The sequence below is a fragment of the Parambassis ranga genome, chromosome 9 (genome assembly GCF_900634625.1).
Source record: "Parambassis ranga chromosome 9, fParRan2.1, whole genome shotgun sequence".
Taxonomy (NCBI): Eukaryota; Metazoa; Chordata; class Actinopteri; family Ambassidae; genus Parambassis; species Parambassis ranga.
In genome coordinates this window covers 23,136,388-23,156,709 of record NC_041030.1, presented here as the reverse complement: position 1 = coordinate 23,156,709, position 20,322 = coordinate 23,136,388, and the positions used below count along the sequence as shown (strand labels likewise).

Genomic DNA, 20,322 nt, shown 5'->3' with positions numbered 1-20,322 from the left:
CATTATCTTGGTTACCATGGAGATGAGTCCCAGACCTGCATGCACTTGTTCATACAACCACAAGAGGTCACTGTGGTCTGAGTCACTCTTCAGAGCACAGACGGCAGCTTCTGGACAGATAAACAGCTCACAGTGCTGAGCTCTGAAAATACAGATGGAATGAAATGAAATGTCTTCATATCTGTGAGTCACTGAGGCTGCAAGGCCGGCAGAGAGAGGAGTTACCAATTCATCTTCAATTTTACAACATACAAAGCTCTTCAGCTCTTGAAACTCTTTGTCATATTTCTGTCTGAACTCGTTGAACTCTTCAGCTTGTTTTCTGGCCTCCTCTTCATACTTCGTCTGCATATCCTCCATTTGTTTATTAAAGTTATCCTCTAACTCTTTCCGCTCTTTCTCTTCCTGCTTTCTTCTCAGTCGTTCTTCTTCTTTTCTTTCCTGGTCATATTTTTCCTGGAGTTTCCTGAGTTCCTCTTGTTTCTGTTCATCTTTTTGTTTTCGTTTGTCCTCCTGTTCTTCTCTTTCCTTATCCCAGATTTCTTGTTGCTTCCTCATTTCTTCTCTGAATTGATCCAGTTCTCTGTCGATTGTTTCCTTTGACTTGGACTCCGATTGTAGTTTTTCCTCCAGATCTCCGATTTTTTGTTCTGAAGCTTGTCTTTGAGTTTCTTCCTGTTGTCTCTTCCTCTTGTCTTCTTTCTTTCTCTGCTCATGTTCTTTGTTGATCTTTTCTTTCGCTTCCTCAAGTTGTTTTTCTCTTAGTCTTCTCTCCTTTTGTTATGTGGTGAGAACTGCTCTCCTTGCACTTCCTGTCGTTTCTTTTCCTGCCTTGCTTGTCTCTGTCTTTTGTTGCTCTCTCCAGGTGCGTAGGCTCAGCTGGGTGGAGTCATGGCGGCTACTCACCTGTGTCCGATTTCCTGTCATCCCATCTGCTATTTAAGCACCACCTCCCTTCGCTTCGGCGCCAGTTCTTCACTATTTCCATGTAGTAAGCAACCAGCCTCTTCTCGTCGTCCTAGAGAAATCCTTTGACTTACCTCTTGTTTCTTGTTTTGGTCATCTGCCACGCCGCCCAGTTGTCCCTCGCCTTGGACCTGGAGTTTTGTTTTCCGCCCTCGTGGTCACCTTTAGTTTTTGAAGACTCATCGTAGTTCGCCCTCGTGGTTGCCTTTTGTTGTTTTGGACTGTTGCCTTATTCGCCTTCGAGGTTGATTTTTGTTCCACCATTAAAGTGAATTATTTTTACCTGCGCCTGGATCTCCTTCCTTGTACGCCTCGTAACACCTTTTCCATGTCTAAATGACATGTTTGCACACACATTTTAGATAAAGAAACTGCATAATATGTTCATTCATTCATGGAAACAATTCAGAAAAATAACAACTTATTTAAAAACAACTTTGTAGTGGCACTCCTGTGCAAACCCTTCTGTACCACTTTTGCAGCTTGTCCAACGACTATTTTGAAAAAGCACAAGCAAGACCGAATCTTCTTTTCAAAAATGTACTAAACACACAAAAAAATACAATAGACACGTTAAGCTCGGTCAAAAAACTGTGTGGCTTCCTATGCGTCTAGCTGCAATCTGAATAATTAATTACTAAATTATGTATTTTAGCAACGGTCTTTATAATTAAATTATTAGTTTCACATTTTTAACTAAATTATTATTACAAATAAACTAACTTAAAAGGCTCTTACTAACTTCTTTATTAATAAGTTTCTTATTTTAATCAAGGTTGCAAATGACAAATGTACAAGAAATATTAACTATTAAGTTTCTCCAGCCAAATAAGATTAAATGATTACATCAACATGTGAACATTCAGATGTAAAATGTAAAATTATAGAAAAAATACAATTGAATAAGGTGTGTAAATAAAGGTTCCTCATCCAGTTTGGTTGTTTATATTATGATGGTTCAGAACAGTGTGTGAAAATAGGCTTAAAATTAAACATGTTAATTTTCCTACACAGATGAAAGCATCTCGTTGCATCGTTGTGATTTTATTTTATCTGTCACTCCATTTTGATACTGGGGAATTATTTGCTTCCCAGTTGTCCAGGTCACGATTGTGTGAAGTGTTGACATGAAGAAAAATACAAACATGCTTGATGGGGTTCCATTGTGAATGGAGTGTCACATACGCTCTTCTGCTATAATTCTTTCCAGTTTAAGAAAAATAGCTTCATCCATCCCTTCTCTGGTGAAATTATTTCTCAATTTGGTGCACCAGAGGAAACAAGCAAGGGTGAACATGAGAGGTGGTCTGAGAAACAGACTGCACTCCAGACAACAGCAAATCCAGTGAATGAGTCTGTAAAGGTTTTAGGTAGGCAACCACCCACAGTGACCTCAACTTAGAATAATCAGCAGATGGTACACACCTCTTTGATTTTTATAAAAAAGGAATTTTTTAATTGGGTAATTTCTTCTTCATGTTTCTTCCTCAATTCTTCCAGTTCTTGAATTTTCTGCTGATTAGTCTCTGTGGTAGTCTTTTCCTTTTGCAGTTCCTGTTCTTTTGCCTGTAGTGTGCCTTGGAGTAGAGTTTCTTTCTGACTTGCGTTTTCTTGCAACTGCATGTACTTGCTGTGTGCCTCTTTGTTCTTTTGTATTTCTTCTTCGTGCTTTTTCTTTAGATCTTGCAGTTCTTTGTCATGCTTTTCCTTCAGAGCTTCCTGTTCTTTGAGGTATTTATCTTTAAACTCATTGAACTCCTCAGCCTGTTTTCTAGCCTCCTCATCATATCTCTTCTTCATGTTGTCCATTTCTTTCTGGTGGTTTGCCTCTAATTCTTTTTTTTCCTTCTCCTCCTTTTCCCTTCTTTTTTGATCTTCTGCATCCCTTTTCTTTTCATCTGTTGCTCTTTGTCGTTTATACTCATCTTGTAGCTTTTTGATTTTTATTTGCTCTTTCTGCCATCTCTCTTCATCTTCCTTATATCGTTTGTCCCACCACTCTTTTCGCTCCTTCTCCCAAGCTTCTTGCTTCTTACTCATCTCTTTTCTGCGTTGTTCCAGTTTTCTGTCAATGGTTTTCTTTTCCTCTGATTCCGACTTAATTTTTGTTTCCAGAGATTCTCGTTCTTTTTCCCACTTCTGCCGTTCACATTCGTCCTGCTCTTTTCTCTTCTTGTCATCTTCTTCTCGCTCCTTCTGTTCTTTCTTTCTCTGCTCATGTTCTTTGTTGATCTTTTCTTTCATTTCCTCCAGTTGTTTTTCTCTCAGTCTTCTCTCCTTTTCCATGTCTTCTCTCTCTTTTTCCATTCTTTCTTTCATTTCTTTCATTTCCTCCTCGTGTTTTCTTTCTAGCTCCTCCCTCTCTCTCTTCATCTCTTCCTCCTTCTCCTCCAGGATTCTCTGCATTTCTTTCTTTATGGCTGCTTCGGCCTCTTGCAGCATCTCATTGGTGAAGCAGCTGCCTCCATTTTCCTTCAGCATGGTGTCGATCTTTGTTATCAGCTCTCTGACCTGTGTCTGGTTGTTTTTATCTCTGTTATTGAACACATGGTATCTTCCTCCTCAGTCACTGATCAGCTTCTTAAAGGAAGCATCACATTGCTGTTTAATATAATCTTCAATGGACATCTCATTTTCCAGATCATCTCCTCTTGTGAACAGAATGATGGTGAACTTCTCTGAATTCTTTCCAAACACCTCTTTGATGAGTTTTAATGTCTCCTTCTCCTCTGCTGTGAGTCTTCCAATCTGTACCACCAGCAGGAAGACATGTGGTCCTGGAGCCAGCAGACTGATACATTTCACCATCTCCTCATTAACCTCTTCATGGGACAAAGTATTGTCAAACAGACCAGGAGTGTCGACCACAACAACAGGACGACCGTCCACCTCACTTTGTTCTTTCTGACAATATTTAGTGACTGATGTTTGACTTGGTTGAGCTTTAAACTCTCTCCTTCCCAGAATGGTGTTTCCTGAAGAACTCTTTCCGTTGCCAGTCTTCCCGATCAGCACGATCCTGAGACTCTCTGAGCTCTGCTGCTCTGCATCAGCTGTGAAACAGGAACACACAAACTCATCATAAAGGAGACAGAGGACAGCACTCTGAGGACCAATAATAAACCAAAAACAAACGTACCAGTGAGCCCTGCCTTTGTTTTCAGCTGCTGAAGTTCAGCCTGAACTTTACAAGTTTCATCCACTTTGCTAAACAGAAATGTTTTCATTGTGTAGCTGCTGAGTTTGCCTCTGAGTCTCATGCTGTCCACAGTGTCCAACAGCTGTCTGATCTGCTGCTGGTCTTTCAGATTTAAAACAGCAGATCTTCCTCCAAAATTCTGACGTAACCTCTGAATGTCTTCATCTTTTACTACAAAGTCATCCACAGCTGGATGTGTAGGATCTGAGTCCACAGTGAACAGGATGATGGTGAAGTCATTGACTCGAGAGCTGAATGTCTTCTGGATGATCTGTAACTCTGCCTTGTCTTCATCAGTGAGGGGAGCCACAGGTAGGACCAGGATGAAGGCATGGACGCCCTCAGGATCACAGAGGGAGACACACCTGAAGGATTCCTCCATCACTGCCTCCTGAGCTTTTCCATACAAGGCAGGCAGCTGCAGCAGGGACACCCGACGTCCACACACCTCTGTCTGATGTCCAACAGTCTCTGAGGAGCTGCAGACTGAATGAAGCTCTGTCTGACCTAAAATGGCCTCTGCTGCTGAGGTCTTCTCTGCTGCTCTGCTCCCACACAGAACCAGGTTCAGAGCAGGTTTGGAGTCTTTCTTCACTGTCACAGGATCTTCTTCAGTTAATGTCAGACTTCCTCCTCTGTTGTCTGTCACTATGTCCTCCATTCTCTGCATTAACTCCTTTTTATCCACATTGATTCTGAGCTGTCTTTGTCTGCAGTCTTGGATGAGTTGTCTCAGAGCCTCGTTCTCTTCCTCCTCATGTGTCAGGATGACCATGCAGTGGTTGAAGACATGTGGACCAAAGAGACTCAGGATGGACTTCATGGTTTTTCTGTCCTCTTCACTGAAATCTGAAGGTCTCACTAACAGCAGCAGGACATTTGGACCAGGAGACATATGATTCACACAGCTCTTCATCTCCTCTCTCAGTGTTCTCACAGACAGACTGAAGATATCTGGAGTGTTCACCACTGTCACAGGTTTCTGGTTCCACTCTCCACTGGCAGCTACACACTGTTTTTGTGCAAAGACTCTTGGGACATGAAACTCCTTTTTCCCAGTGATCATGTTTCCTAGTGTTGTTTTTTTGTCGTCACTTTTGCCAAACAAGATGATTCTGAATCCATCTGCAACAAACAAACAAAAACATCTGCAGCATCCTGTTCATTAAAATATGAATGTTGATTAAACACATATATTTGACTTTCAGCTGTTTGAAGCTCGACTTCCTGACATGGCTGTCCCTGTAATAAAGACAGTTATGTCAAGAAGGGACAGATGTCAGTATGATTCTGTGACATCACTCTCACATGTCTGTAACAAACATGTTGCATTCATCACTCAGTACCTCCAACAGGATCCTGGACATCAGTGGCTCCTTGTTTGAAGGTTGGAGGACCACTTGATGCCTCTTTATAAACATCACAGCTCACATGACCTCCATGGTTCTCCTCCACCATGTCTCCTATCACTCTGAGAAGCTGCTTTTGTTTAAGCTTCTTCTGCCACAGCAGCTTATCTTTACATCTTTGAATCATGTCTCTCAGTGATGGATGTTTCATGTAGTCTTCAATGGAACCTGAGCTCCTCTTTCTGGGCTCTGATATCAGTATCAGAGAGTGATTGAATGATCACTGAATCGTGTCAGCACTCTGCAGAGCCTCTCTTTGTGTCCCTCAGTGAAGTCTTCAGGCTGTAGGAGCAGCAGGAACACATGAGGTCCAGGAGCAGAGAGTCTCACACAGTTCTCCATGAACTCTGTCAGTCTGTGTGCAGACAGGTTTGGATGCAGCAGATCTGGAGTGTTGATGAGAACCATGTCTTTGCCCTTCATCTGTCCTCTGACTCTCACACAGCTGTCTGGTTCTTCCTCTGTGTAAAACTTGTTCTTTCCCAGTAAGAAGTTCCCCACTGAGCTCCTCTCAGACCAGCTGCTGCCCAGCAGAACCACCCTCAGCTCAGACACTGTGAGACAAACACTGTAATTATATTATGTTAATAGTCCATAGTGGTCTCATTTTTTATAACAGGTGTTTTTGTCAACTGAGTCTGCTGCACACATTAAAACATGTCTGTCATAAACTGTTAAGAATTTCTTGCCCATCTGTGGTTTACAAAGGTATTGTACTTTGAACACATGAAACTGAACATCATAATGTGCAACACTAATTATTGTTCTGTTTGAAGGATCACTCATTAAACACAGTTTAAAGCAACATAATTCTGACACAGACTCACTGCTAGGAGGCAGGAAAAGAAGACTGCTGCTGCGCTTCAGTGGTTGATCTGCAACTATAAGAACACAACAACATTCATTTATCCCATTAAAGGAATCACAGTAACATTGAACTATGAGTTATTATGTATGGCCTGCTAAAGTACAATTCTTTCGGTTCAAATTCAGTTCTGCTGATAGCCAGCTGGGGGGAAGAGAAGAGAACAAAGGAGAAGAAGAATATTTGGAGATAAAGCAAATTATCATTCATGTATGTGATACCAGCAGGAAGACAGAGGGCATAACCAGAGAGCAGCATGAAGCTTAGAGCGTGCACAGTGTGCTCAGCAGGTTACTGCTACTAAGAATAACTGGAGCATAAAACTGTTCTCACACCCAGCTCGTCACATACATTCATACTTAAACTACAATCCATTAGCTTTAAACATGAGGGCAGAGCTTCATCCTGCTGTGTGATGTCACACAAAGTGAAAGTTGCTGTTGGATCATCAGGGGACACATGGCTCTGATCAACACTTGTTTTTACTTCCACTGGTCTCTGTCTCGATCAATCGGTATTTGGTTTAGGAAAAATATCTTGGTTCCATCTATCACTGCCTAAAAATGGAAGACTGACAGCTTGGCTGTGGAGCTCTCATGGTGTCTATTCTCTGTGTTTACTGAAGTCTGCCAGAATATCCTACACATTGAAAGGTCACGGTGGTTTACTGTGGCAGAGAAGACTATGCAAATGTACATACAATACAACATAAGTCATAATTGAATGAACATCTGAACTATGTTAAATACAAACTGCAAACTTACGTTATAGTTGCACTAGTCTGTGGTGGTGGTGCAGCAGCACAGACAGTTGAGTGGTAGAGTTAACTGCTCTCGCCGACCGCACATGTATCTTTAGTGGATTGCATATGTGACCGAAGTGCGTTAGCTCCCATCCAGTTGACAGTGAAATGTTTTTACAACCCGAACAATAAGCCTGCCGGTTATTCCCTACTACAGACCTGAGCCAGTCCTTAAATGCTGGGTCTTCCACCCAGCTGTCAGAAAACTTGGATCTGCCCATGATGATAATAGTTGTCTAGACTGGACATTGAAGATATGCCTAGCAAACCAAAACTGTAAGCCGCCAGCACACAGTGTTTGAAATGTGGAGCGACCACTGAATATGGCGTCAAACAGCTGAGACAAGGATCTGGATATGGCTACAGCCCACCGTTTAAACTAAAACTTTAGCAGATAGAATTTCAATCAAAATAGGACACCTCAGAGAATAATACCTATTTTAAGACAATAATACCAAATTAAAAAAAAAACTAATTTAACACTTTTAATGGCCTTAATTTTTTCAATATTAATTTATCACCTTTTAATACTTTTAAAACCCCACAGACACCCTGAAACTGGGAGTGAGGTCTGTAAACTATGTGAATAACAATAATAAAAGTATTCATAAAACAGGCGAGCAGGCTGCTGTATGATATCAATATAGGATGGATAGTAAAAAGGGTAGCAAACAGTTTACTAACAGGAATTGTGTAAGAGCGTAGGCTGCTGAGGGCTACGGTGTCACAACAGTGCAAGACAAATACACACTTCAAATACAATCTGAATTATGTGAAATGTCTGAGATTTAGAGGCAGAAAGTCTCTTAGAGTCAGGTTAATGTTTGTTTTGTGTAAAAGCTTCAGAAACATCATGACCAAACACCTCCACTTTGGGCTCATGTGTCCATGGGACATTCCACAGGTGTTGCTGTTTATTCAGATGCAGTTTTGTGAACACCATGCTTCATGTGCTTTTTAGACAGAAGAGTCTTTCTCCTGGTCACCCTTCAAACAAACTGTACTTCGGTCTTCTAGCTGTGCTGTCACATTAACATTTAACATGCTCAGGCCTGTGGGCTCTGACATGCAGCAGCAGTACTGAAAATCGCTCTTTACATATTGTGTTGATTGGGAATACCTGTCACCATGACAACATTACCTCTGGCAAAAGAATGTCCTGTGGGATTGTTCTGCCTCACTAAGAGATTTTAAAGTAATTTGAGGTAATATAGTGACACCTATTGGCCTTTTGTGGTAATGACATGCAGTAGTAGGGGATTTCCACAGCAGGCTCGGTGCACTTCTCATTGTTAGAGCAGACAGCAACAAACGGTCATGCTTCTGTGGAATATCTGTTTCATTGATGCCTGAGACAGTATTTGTCTGTAAGTACAGCAAAGTTTTATCTTTAAGTATATTAAATAATATTGTGCTGTTGTTTTGAGTTAAGCCTTTTTCTTCTCTCTTTTTAAATGTTCATTTGATGTTTAAGTTATGTTAAAATGGTTAAGACGGTGTTTTAGCATACTAATTTGGATTGTTGTATTTTCTGTTTACAGTTTTACAAGTAATGTGAGCATATCCACATGACCAACAATAACACAAGAAAAGTCACGCCTTGTTTTTATTGGAGGACTTGTTAGCTATCTGTCTAGCTCTGGACTGGTACTCACTGCGAGGACAGAATAGGGATTAATAAATTATCTTTTGCCATCACAACTAAAATAAATGTACAAATTAGGCATAAAATTAAATATTGTAACTAGGGATGAACCGATCCGATATTCAGCATTGGTATCAGACCAATACTGTATAAAAATGTCAGGATCAGATGATAAAACTTTAAACATCTGATTGAATTTATTGGCTTAAACGATCATGTCAATGTTTAGCTACACTTGGAGGGCCACGCTAGAGTAGGAATATATACAAATACATTATTTAACACTTTAAAAGGCAAGAAAAAGGGATCGGATCTGGTACTGACTGTACTGTCTGTTACTTTCTATGGCCCTCGTCTGTGGAGCAGCCTGCCTGAGGACCTGAGGGCAGCAGCTAGTGTGGACGTTTTTAAAAGCGAAGACCTGGCTTTTAATTAATTATGTTACATTCATCGCTTTTTAGTTCCAGCCTATTTATGATTTTACTATGTGTTTAACTCGTTAGATTTTATGAATGCTATTATTTATTTATGTATTTATTTAGTTTATGCACAGTTCTGTTAGTTCTTTAAGCTCATTTTAAGTCGTATTGTTTTATTGATTGTTTGACTGTTTGATTTTATGGATTTCTTTGTTGTGTATTTCCTCAGTGTCTCCTCTCCCTTCAAGTATTTCCTCGGGATTAATAAAGTTTTATCTTATCTTGTCGCATTGCAAACCTTGCAAGTAATTACAGTGTTTTCTTGGTCCGTATCTTTTAATCCTTTATCCTGTGTTTATTTTTCTTTTAATTTAAGTCGTTTTTTAATACATTAAATTTCTTTTAATAAGTGTGTGTGTGGGTGCATGTGTGCATGGTACGCATTTTTGGGTGTGTGTGTGTGTCTGGGGGTCTTTCTGTAAAGCACTTTGCTTCAGCATTCTCTATATAAATAAAGTGTTGATTGATATTGTCTGTTACTGACTGCACTGCCTAATGTTCCTGTAAAAATCATCTCATTGTGTGATTGTCACATTTTGTAGCTTCTCATTCAGTGTGACTCACAGTTAGGACGGTCAAACTCAGGGCTGTGGCTGCGCTGCTGTGAACCATCATCACCTGTAAGAACACACACAGATCAGAGCCTGATGCGAACATTTAAAAACTAATCTAGACACATTTAAAATGATCTGATCGGTGGTCCAGACCATATTAATATCATCATACCTATAAAGTTACATTATTACTGTGCTTCTTTCTGTGCTCACAGAGAACACCAGATTCAATGTGACTTTAATGATGTAACAGGATCAGAGAGCTTCATGTGGACAGAGGGAGGACAATAATAAAGTCTGAGTGGACTCACCTGGTCCTGCAGACGCCATGATGAGCTCTGCTGAGAGGATCACTGAGAATATCAGCTGAGGGCAGAAGTTAGTGAATGTTCTGTTAATGTACTGTTCACACAGCAATGATTAACCCTCTGAACTCTGAAATGATCTGTAGCTGATCTGATCAGCTGGACCTGTGTAAGTGTTTCTGAAGTTTAACCTGCATCCTGTCACAGAAATCTAAGATGGCGGCTGAACTGCAGGTATCAATAAAACGAGTGTTGTTGGTGTCAAAGTGAAAACACTTGAGATGTTTCCACATTTAAACTGAATCTGATCCACAGACTTATAAACTTATGAACTCTAACATATAAAATCTTCGTGTGTGACTTGTTTTCCTTCATCTTCCTCCTCAAACTCACCTGATGATGATCAATACTCTGTTCTTCTGTGTCCTCTCGGGTCAATACATCTGATCAGTCTGTTATGGACAGGCTGCTCTGAGTTACTCCTGCATTAAACACTCTTTGTTCCAGCAGCACGATGAAAGTCCTGCTGCTCCGTCAGTGCTGAGAGAAAGTGAAAGTGTTAAACACTCCGTGTGCAGAGTGGGGGTGGAGGACAGACAGGAAGCAGAGCGACAGATATTTATATTGATCAAAGACATTTAGACACGATAAGATATCAAATGATTCTGATGTGTTACTGTTGTAAGACAGAGAGACAGAGAGAGAGACACACACAGACAGACACACACACACACACACACACAGGGACAGCACCCTGAGGTGTGATCATTCATCAGTCATTAAGGTTAAACCAAGTTGTTTCAATTTTTCCCACCACTGATTCAGTTTAAGACGTACTGGACCAGACGTCAGATAAAATGCTGAGGTTAAATATAATCTATAACAGCAGTAACCACCTCAGCCTGTGAAGTCTTTCTACACTGAATACACACTTCTACAGCATCCTCTCATGACGTGCTGTGTTTACTGGAAACATGGCGACATGTGCAGAGAGCACAGCAGACGTCATGTGATCCTTCTCTTCTCTCAGACAGGTTGTTCTAGCGCCGCCACACAGTCACTGTCACATAAAGATGCTTCAGTAAGACATTTGTGCTTACTGTTGCTAACACACTCATTTAACTGACACACACAGACACACACACAGCCGGTTCACTGTGGCCTCTGGACATTTAGACTGGAGCAGGTAACCAAGCGTCTTTCACACCGTGTCAGAGTGTAGCTGGGTGACTGCACAGCTGAACACTGTGTGAATTAGAATGAAGCCACTTCATAAGGTGCCGTTTGAGAGAAGCTCCCAAAGAAACACAGGGCTCAGGGGATGTGAGGACACTAATGCCTTCAGGACAAACAGCACTGGTTCTTCAGAACCAGAAAAGTGAAGCATGTGGTTAGTTCTGTCTGCATTCTTCTTCAGACTGGTTTTCAAACAGGTTTTCTGTCCCACATTCCAGTTAAGACGTGTTCTCTGCATGACTCTAACTGCTCTGAAACACTCCTCCTTCATGCCTCTTAACTTCTGTGTGATGTCTGGTTTGAAGTTTGAGTTTCTTGAAGGTGGTTCATGCTGAATCAGAACTGATCCGGCTGCATGAAGAAGGTCTACAAGTCCGTTCTGTTTCAAGCTCTTGGGTTCAGTTTGTAAACCTGCCAGGATCCACTTCATGTAAATAAACCAAACTCCAGAGATAGAAAGAGATAGAAATACGAGTAAAGTTGCTGAAGGTATAGAAGAGAAACTTCCAGAGAAATATTGATCTCATCACGTTAGTATCGAGTAATTACTGATCCTAACGTTGGTATCGATACTATCGATATTTAGATCGATTCGCCCACCCCTATTGGTCACATGACATGGAGACGGCTGAATGACACATCAAAGCAGCTTCACTGCAGTTCATCCTCACTGAGGAGTTCAGACTATGTTTACACTCAGGTTCAATGTGACTTTAATGATGTAACAGGATCAGAGAGCTTCATGTGGACAGAGGGAGGACAATAATAAAGTCTGAGTGGACTCACCTGGTCCTGCAGACGCCATGATGAGCTCTGCTGAGAGGATCACTGAGAATATCAGCTGAGGGCAGAAGTTAGTGAATGTTCTGTTAATGTACTGTTCACACACAGCAATGATTAACCCTCTGAACTCTGAAATGATCTGTAGCTGATCTGATCAGCTGGACCTGTGTAAGTGTTTCTGAAGTTTAACCTGCGTCCTGTCACAGAAATCTAAGATGGTGGCTGAACTGTATCAATAAAACGAGTGTTGTTGGTGTCGAAGTGAAAACACTTGAAATGTTTCCACATTTAAACTGAACTGAATCTGATCCACAGACTTATAAACTTATAAACTCTAACATATAAAATCTTCGTGTGTGACTTGTTTTCCTTCATCTTCCTCCTCAAACTCACCTGATGATGATCAATACTCTGTTCTTCTGTGTCCTCTCGGGTCAATACATCTGATCAGTGTGTTATGGACAGGCTGCTCTGAGTTACTCCTGCATTAAACACTCTTTGTTCCAGCAGCACGATGAAAGTCCTGCTGCTCCGTCAGTGCTGAGAGAAAGTGAAAGTGTTAAACACTCCGTGTGCAGAGTGGGGGTGGAGGACAGACAGGAAGCAGAGCCACAGATATTTATATTGATCAAAGACATTTAGACACGATAAGATATCAAATGATTCTGATGTGTTATTGTTGTAAGACAGAGAGAGACAGACACACACAGACACACAAAGACACACAAAGACAGACCCTGAGGTGTGATCATTCATCAGTCATTAAGGTTAAACCAAGTTGTTTCAATTTTTCCCACCACTGATTCAGTTTAAGACGTACTGGACCAGACGTCAGATAAAATGCTGAGGTTAAATATAATATATAACAGCAGTAACCACCTCAGCCTGTGAAGTCTTTCTACACTGAATACACACTTCTACAGCATCCTCTCATGACGTGCTGTTTACTGGAAACATGGCGACATGTGCAGAGAGCACAGCAGACGTCATGTGATCCTTCTCTTCTCTCAGACAGGTTGTTCTAGCGCCGCCTCACAGTCACTGTCACATAAAGATGCTTCAGTAAGACATTTGTGCTTACTGTTGCTAACACACTCATTTAACTGACACACAGACACACACACACAGACACACACAGCCGGTTCACTGTGGCCTCTGGACATTTAGACTGGAGCAGGTAACCAAGCGTCTTTCACACCGTGTCAGAGTGTAGCTGGGTGACTGCACAGCTGAACACTGTGTGAATTAGAATGAAGCCACTTCATAAGGTGCCGTTTGAGAGAAGCTCCCAAAGAAACACAGGGCTCAGGGGATGTGAGGACACTAATGCCTTCAGGACAAACAGCACTGGTTCTTCAGAACCAGAAAAGTGAAGCATGTGGTTAGTTCTGTCTGCATTCTTCTTCAGACTGGTTTTCAAACAGGTTTTCTGTCCCACATTCCAGTTAAGACGTGTTCTCTGCATGACTCTAACTGCTCTGAAACACTCCTCCTTCATGCCTCTTAAATTCTGTGTGATGTCTGATTTGAAGTTTGAGTTTCTTGAAGGTGGTTCATGCTGAATCAGAACTGATCCAGCTGCATGAAGAAGGTCTACAAGTCCGTTCTGTTTCAAGCTCTTGGGTTCAGTTTGTAAACCTGCCAGGATCCACTTCATGTAAATAAACCAAACTCCAGAGATAGAAAGAGGGGGTTAGGATAACCAGGACAGAGAGGACAGAGGACAGACAGAGAGAGAGGACAGAGGACAGACAGAGAGGACAGAGGACAGACAGATGGAAACAGAAGAAGAGGAAGAAGAGGAACAATGGACTAAAGGAAAATAAACAGCTGGACGTCATGATGAGGTCATCAGGAAGTCGGACAGGTGTGAGGTGTGATCACAGGAACAGCACAGACCGCTCTGTGTCCGTCTGTTTTCACTGACCGTCAGTCTTCATACAGTTTACACACGTTTGACCTGCACACAATGACATCACAACATGCCGCCTCTGACCTCTGCCTTTCATCAGGTCTGTCTGGCCAGAGCCGTCCTGCTGCTCCAGAATCCATTCCACCTGCAGGCTTTCTTCGTCCCTCGCGCCCCCTCCCCTTTGACAGGTTTGACAGGTACCTGGTTCAACCAGTGAAACCTGCAGGAACCTGCACACCTGGACCAATCAGAGCAGACAGGACGACACCAGCTGCCCAGTGCTTGAGAATAAAACCGGTGCGGTCTGAGGTCTGCTGCTGCATTAAGGGAGCACAGCTGGACCAGAGACACACCTGCAGGACTCACCCAGAGACAGACCCACCCGAGACTCAGGTAAGACCCGGACCTGGCCTCTGGCCACTGACAGCGCAGGCTCAGTAAAGACTGTTCAGATCCAGACCCTGCAGGGTCGGACTGACGGGCAGACAGCTGAGGGTCGTGGTTTGATCCAGAGGACTTGGACAGAATGAGTATGAATATTTATTGGTCCTGGATCGATCAGCGGGCGGGGCTTCAGACTCCTCAGTCAAACAGCAGAGGGTTAAACATGTAATAATAATGATGAGATATCCATACATGTAATCAATAATCTGATTTAAAGTGATTTAAACCGGCTGAGTCCTCATGTGTCAGGGTTCATCAAGATGAGGACACAAATGCAGGGCGGTCAAAACAAAAGTATTTTAGTTTTACTGACTCAAGACAGTGCAAGAGTTCTCTACAAACCAAACTTTATCTCTACCACCGGTAGCTTCAAAAACACGGCTTGGCAAGGTTCAAAGAGTTATCAAAATTCAAAGGCGAGAAGAAATACAAAAATACTTGGCATGGCAAACCTCATCACAGGAAAACAAGTCCGACGGTGAGAGCTGGCAAGGCTTAGCATGGAAGACGAGACACGCGTAGATCCAGGAGCATAAAGGAACACATGAAACCAAACCCCTCTAACAGACACAAGTGACACACATGAGGGCAGGTGATCAAACAAGGAGGGAAACCACAGGAAGTAAAACTCAAGACAATGCACAAGGAGGACAAGGCTGTCAAAATAAAACAGGAAGCACGAGACAAGACACAAGAACTAAACAAAAACCCAGAGAAACAAAACACCAGAACTACAGGAAAAATAACTAAACACAGATTAAACTAAAGACCCACAACAAGGAAAACAAACCATAAACACCAGGTGGTGACATCATGTGTCCTTTCAGAAATGGAAGACGAGGTTGCCGCTCTGGTCATCGATAATGGATCCGGTATGTGCAAAGCCGGATTTGCCGGAGACGACGCCCCCCGTGCCGTCTTCCCCTCCATCGTCGGCCGTCCCAGAAATAAGGTACTGTCCAACAGCAGCCGCAGCTCCAGATGTGTCCACATGTTACACGTGACTGACTCTGTGTGTGTGTTTGTGTGTGTGTGCGCGCACAGGGTGTGATGGTGGGAATGGGACAGAAGGACAGCTATGTGGGACAGGAAGCTCAGAGCAAGAGGGACATCCTGAGCCTGAAGTACCCCGTGGTGCACGGGATGATCTGCAACTGGGACGACATGGAGAAGGTGACTCTATGTTGGAGCTGGAGTCTCTTTGTCTCTCTCTCTGTCTGTCTGTGTGTCTGTCTGTCTCCGTCTCTGTCTTCATGACGTCTGTCTGTCTCTGTGTCCCTCTGTCTCTGGCTTCATGACGTCTGTCTGTCCTGCAGATCTGGCATCACACCTTCTACAATGAGCTCCGTGTGGCTCCTCGGGAGCATCCAGTCCTGCTGACCGAGGCCCCCCTCAACCCCAAAGCCAACAGGGAGAAGATGGCCCAGGTGTGTGTCTGTGTGTGTCTGTGTGTGTCTGTGTGTGTGTGTGTGTGTGTGTGTGTGTGTGTGTTTGTGTGTGTGTGTGTGTCTGTGTGTCTGTGTGTGTGTGTATAGTAAAAGTAAGAACGCTGACTAACATAAAGGTCAAAGTGTAGAAAATATTGTCAGGGGTTGTGAGATGGACACAAATGCAGACATAGCCGGAGGTGAAAACTTTAAACTCCTTTAATATTAGCCAGGGTTCGGTACACGGGTGATCAGTCAGCGTGGCAGAGGTACAAGGAACAAAAGGCTAAAACAGTGGTCAAATCCAAACAAAGTCAAAGCACAAGAAAATCCAAAACTTACTCAAAAACCCGTAGGGAAAATCACAACAGCTGATAGACTACGTGGACGGCTGTGTCGCATGGAAGACTCACAAAACGAACTGGCAACAAGGGGAAGGAAACACACAGGCTTTATACACAGGAGGGAAGACAATTGGACACAGGTGAAGCACATTAGGGCGGAGCAGGTTATCACAGAAGGGGGAAGGGAGCACACATGAGGCAGGGGAAGTCAACAGACCTGAAACACAAGGGAACTAGTGACATACAAAATAAAACAGGAAGTGACAGGAAGTAAAACTAGAACTAATGCAAACAGAAAATGAACTACAAAATAAAAGACCTGGCTGAAACCATGACAAATATAAAAGAATATTAAGATAGACTGATGGTGATTTACAGTGAATCTTTAGCAGAGCGTCAGGGAACAGCTCGGTTTAAAGTCTGGACCTGAAGCTGCCCTCAGTGGGTGCATGTGTCTCCTCTGGGAGAGAAATGTCTTAAGATCAGAAGCTCACAGGAAGTCAGTGCAGAGCTGAGAACTGACGGAGTAATGTGCTCAGTCCTGTTTGGTCTAAGAACCTGAGCAGCTGCATGCTGGACCAGCTGGTGGTCTGATGGTCTGATGGACAGCTGTGAAAAGACCACCGCACTGAGTCGCCCCTGCTGGAGACAAAGGCAGGGATAAGGGTTTCTCATGTTGTGACTTAAGACATCTTAGTTTGGACTTTTAAGGTGATTACATGCAGTAATTGCTTCTATGTGCAGTCAGACTGACTTTGTTTTACTAGGAGCACAGTGTCCAAATGATTCCCAGTGTTACTACCAGTGGTGGAAAGTAACTAAGTATTTGTACTTCGTTACTGTACTTAAGTAATTTTTATGTATTTATACTTAAGTAAAAATAACAGCTCATCCTTTCTCCTCTGACTCCATGCTGCAGCTGTCCCCTGTCCTTTCTCCTCCACTACATGTCTCCAGTGTCTGTAGTTCCTTGTTCCATGTGATGAACACAGTGTGGACTGATGTGAGGTCAGACTCTGCATGGAGCTGGTGTCACGCTGCAGCTGTGTTTCTATAATGAGCCTCAGTCATGATGCCGGTGCTCTGGCTCAGTGAGCTAACTAGTTAGCTGCTGTCTGCTAACACAGGTCCATCCATGAATGTGTGATGAACATGAATCATCACATGAATCTACAGCAGGAACACTGACACAGTAAACATGCTGAATGCCTGTTTGTTGTTCAGTGTGTGAGTACTTTTACTTTGAATACTTTAAGTACATTTAAAGTACTTTTACTTGTTGTTGAAGTAGCACACTAGTCACCATAGCTGAGTCAGGACATGTCTCTTGTCCTCTAGTAGGACAGTATCTGGCTCTAACCCACAGGACAGGGTAGGGAGAGAGAATAGGACTACTTGTTGGCAAACAAGCAAAACCATGAAATCAAAGAATAGTGGCAACAAATCTGCCTCCAGGGGGCGTCGCTGACAGCACAGTCATCAGCATAACGCGTCCAAGTGGGAGCATATATAGGCTGAAATGTCATGGTCCAAGGACTGAGCCCTGCGGGACTCCACTGGTCAAGGACACTTCTGTTGCCCATGGCAACAAAGAAGCTGCTCCTCTGGTCTGATGGTTTTAACCACTCGTTGAACCAACCAGTGCTCAGGTCGGTGCAGCATGCTGTGATCACGAGCCGCACTGAGCAGGACAGACGAGCTGCCTGCATCAGGACTAAGACTCATCATGTCATTTACCACTTTAACCCTTAAGAGCCTGTTTCTGAACACTGTTGAGTTTGTCTTAATACACCACATTGAAAATGTCCCACACATAGGTTTGGTATCTTTTTTTCAGAAAACCTGACCTTTATGATCTGATCATTATTTTTAAATTAACCTACTCTATTAACACTTTGGGCCCAAAAACAAACAAAGATCACCAAGTCTGAATGGAAAAAAATGCTCAGTGAAGTGGAGCAGTGGAGGAAGTGAGGTTTACTGCCGTTGCCATGGTTACCAGAGTGATGCTGACTCTTTCTGTACAGATCATGTTTGAGACCTTCAACACTCCGGCCATTTACGTGGGCATCCAGGCCGTCCTGGCTTTTCTCGCCTCTGGTCGTACCACCGGTGAGTGAACTCCCACTCTAATCTATAACAAAATGGCCGACATCAGAGTCCTGGTGTGTGAGCGTGTGTGTTATTGTTCTGCAGGTATTGTGGTGGAGTCTGGTGACGGTGTCAGCCACACTGTGCCCATCTATGACGGCAGTGCTCTGACTTACGCCATCATTGGTCTGGACCTGGCAGGCAGAGATCTGACTGACTACCTGATGAAGATCCTCCCCACCACCGGTACGACCTCCTCCCCGCAGACCCCCTGCAGAGGGAACTAGATCATGATGATGTCAGACTTTTGTGCATTCATGGAGTGTAATGTGTACATGTGACCTCTGACCTCCAGCTGAGCGTGAGATCGTGCGTGACATCAAGGAGAAGCTCTGCTACGTGGCTCTGGACTTTGAAAATGAGATGCAGACCGCAGCCTCCTCTTCTGCTCTGGAGAAGAGCTACGAGCTTCCTGACGGACAGGTCATCACCATCGGCAACGAGAGGTTCCGCTGCCCCGAGGCGCTCTTCCAGCCCTCCTTCCTGGGTTTGTAGCCACACTGAGAGGAAAGTCTGGAGGTCCTGGACCATCCAGACTTTAAACCTGTTTATCTGCTGCTCCTCGTGAAGCTGCATGTTGATCAGGACCACGTGAAGTGGACCTGAGGGACCATGTGAAGTGGACCTGAACACTACCTGACTTGTTGTTTGTGTTCAGGAATGGACTCGGCTGGCGTTCACGAGATGACCCACAACAGCATCTTGAAGTGTGATGTGGACATCCATAAGGACCTGTACTCCAACACGGTGCTGTCCGGAGGCACCACCATGTACCCCGGCATCGCTGACCGCATGCAGAAGGAGATCACGGCCCTTGCTCCACCCACCATGAATGTCAAGGTACACCTGTACGCTCTGTAACATCTTCGTTATTCGCAGTGAACGTCCTCCTCACCGTCTCTGTCTCTGTCCTGCAGATCATCGCTCCTCCAGAGAGGAAGAACTCAGTCTGGATCGGCGGCTCCATCCTGGCCTCCCTCTCCACCTTCCAGCAGACGTGGATCAGTAAGCAGGACTACGATGAGTCTGGCCCCGGCATCGTCCACCGCAAGTGCTTCTAAGCGGCCCTGAGCCCGGCGGGGAAGTCCACGTGCTTCTCAGCTGTCCGGTCCAAATCTAAGTGTCGTGAGAACAGAGGACATGAATCCAGTTTACATGAGAAGGTTTCAGCTCCTCCCTGAAGCTCCTCTGAACTCTGACACACGTCTGAACATGTTACTGTCACAGCTCTCAGCTTCCACTGGTCCTGCTGATAAACAGTGTTATCACAGAACATCTGTCTAAATAAAGTGTGTGATGCTTCCAGCGTCTCTGGGTCTTTTTGTTTGTTTGAACGTCCTGCTGTAGAACTCGTCAGCGGGGTTTGGCAGGTCTGGGATTTAAATCAGATCTTCTGTTGGTGGAGAGGTTAGAAAAAACTTAAAGATGAGATGAGATGAAATGCTAATGCTAGCATGCTAGCTCCGTCTGTGAGCCTCTAAAGCTCCTGATGACTTGACTCAGTGAACCTGGTCTGACCCAGGACAGCTGCTGAGGGGAGAAGCGTCAGAAAACAACCAGTGTTTGATGTTTTGTTGACATGTTCTCATTTCAATCAGAACAATCGGCACAAAGGTCCAAAAGGCTTCAGGTTTGTCGGTGAAAGAGGCAGAGTGGCGTGGCGGGCTGGTTTTTCTGGTGGAGTGAGGTGGAGTCAGGAGGAGACAGGTGAGCCAACCCTCAGCCCGCAGGAAGCCACGCCCAGCCACTCTGAACGAATCGGACCTCCCACAGGAGGAAGACAAGAAAAGCACCCAAGCAA

The 20,322-nt window shown here is 43.7% G+C and overlaps 1 protein-coding gene and 1 pseudogene across 1 annotated transcript; one reads left to right on the top strand and one right to left on the bottom strand.

The window, feature by feature from the left end:
* LOC114441222 (uncharacterized) overlaps nt 1-12,773 on the bottom strand; it is an 82,338-nt pseudogene extending 69,565 nt beyond the window's left edge.
* A 1,700-nt stretch (nt 12,774-14,473) lies between these two features.
* LOC114440983 (actin, cytoskeletal 3-like) lies at nt 14,474-19,797 on the top strand. Its single transcript, XM_028413682.1, has 8 exons — nt 14,474-14,548; nt 15,427-15,551; nt 15,916-16,026; nt 18,398-18,482; nt 18,567-18,707; nt 18,817-19,008; nt 19,180-19,361; nt 19,439-19,797. Exons 2-8 carry the CDS (start codon nt 15,429-15,431, stop codon nt 19,580-19,582), a joined length of 978 nt encoding a protein of 325 aa, XP_028269483.1. The 5' UTR covers nt 14,474-14,548; nt 15,427-15,428; the 3' UTR covers nt 19,583-19,797.
* Nucleotides 19,798-20,322: the final 525 nt, after the last annotated feature.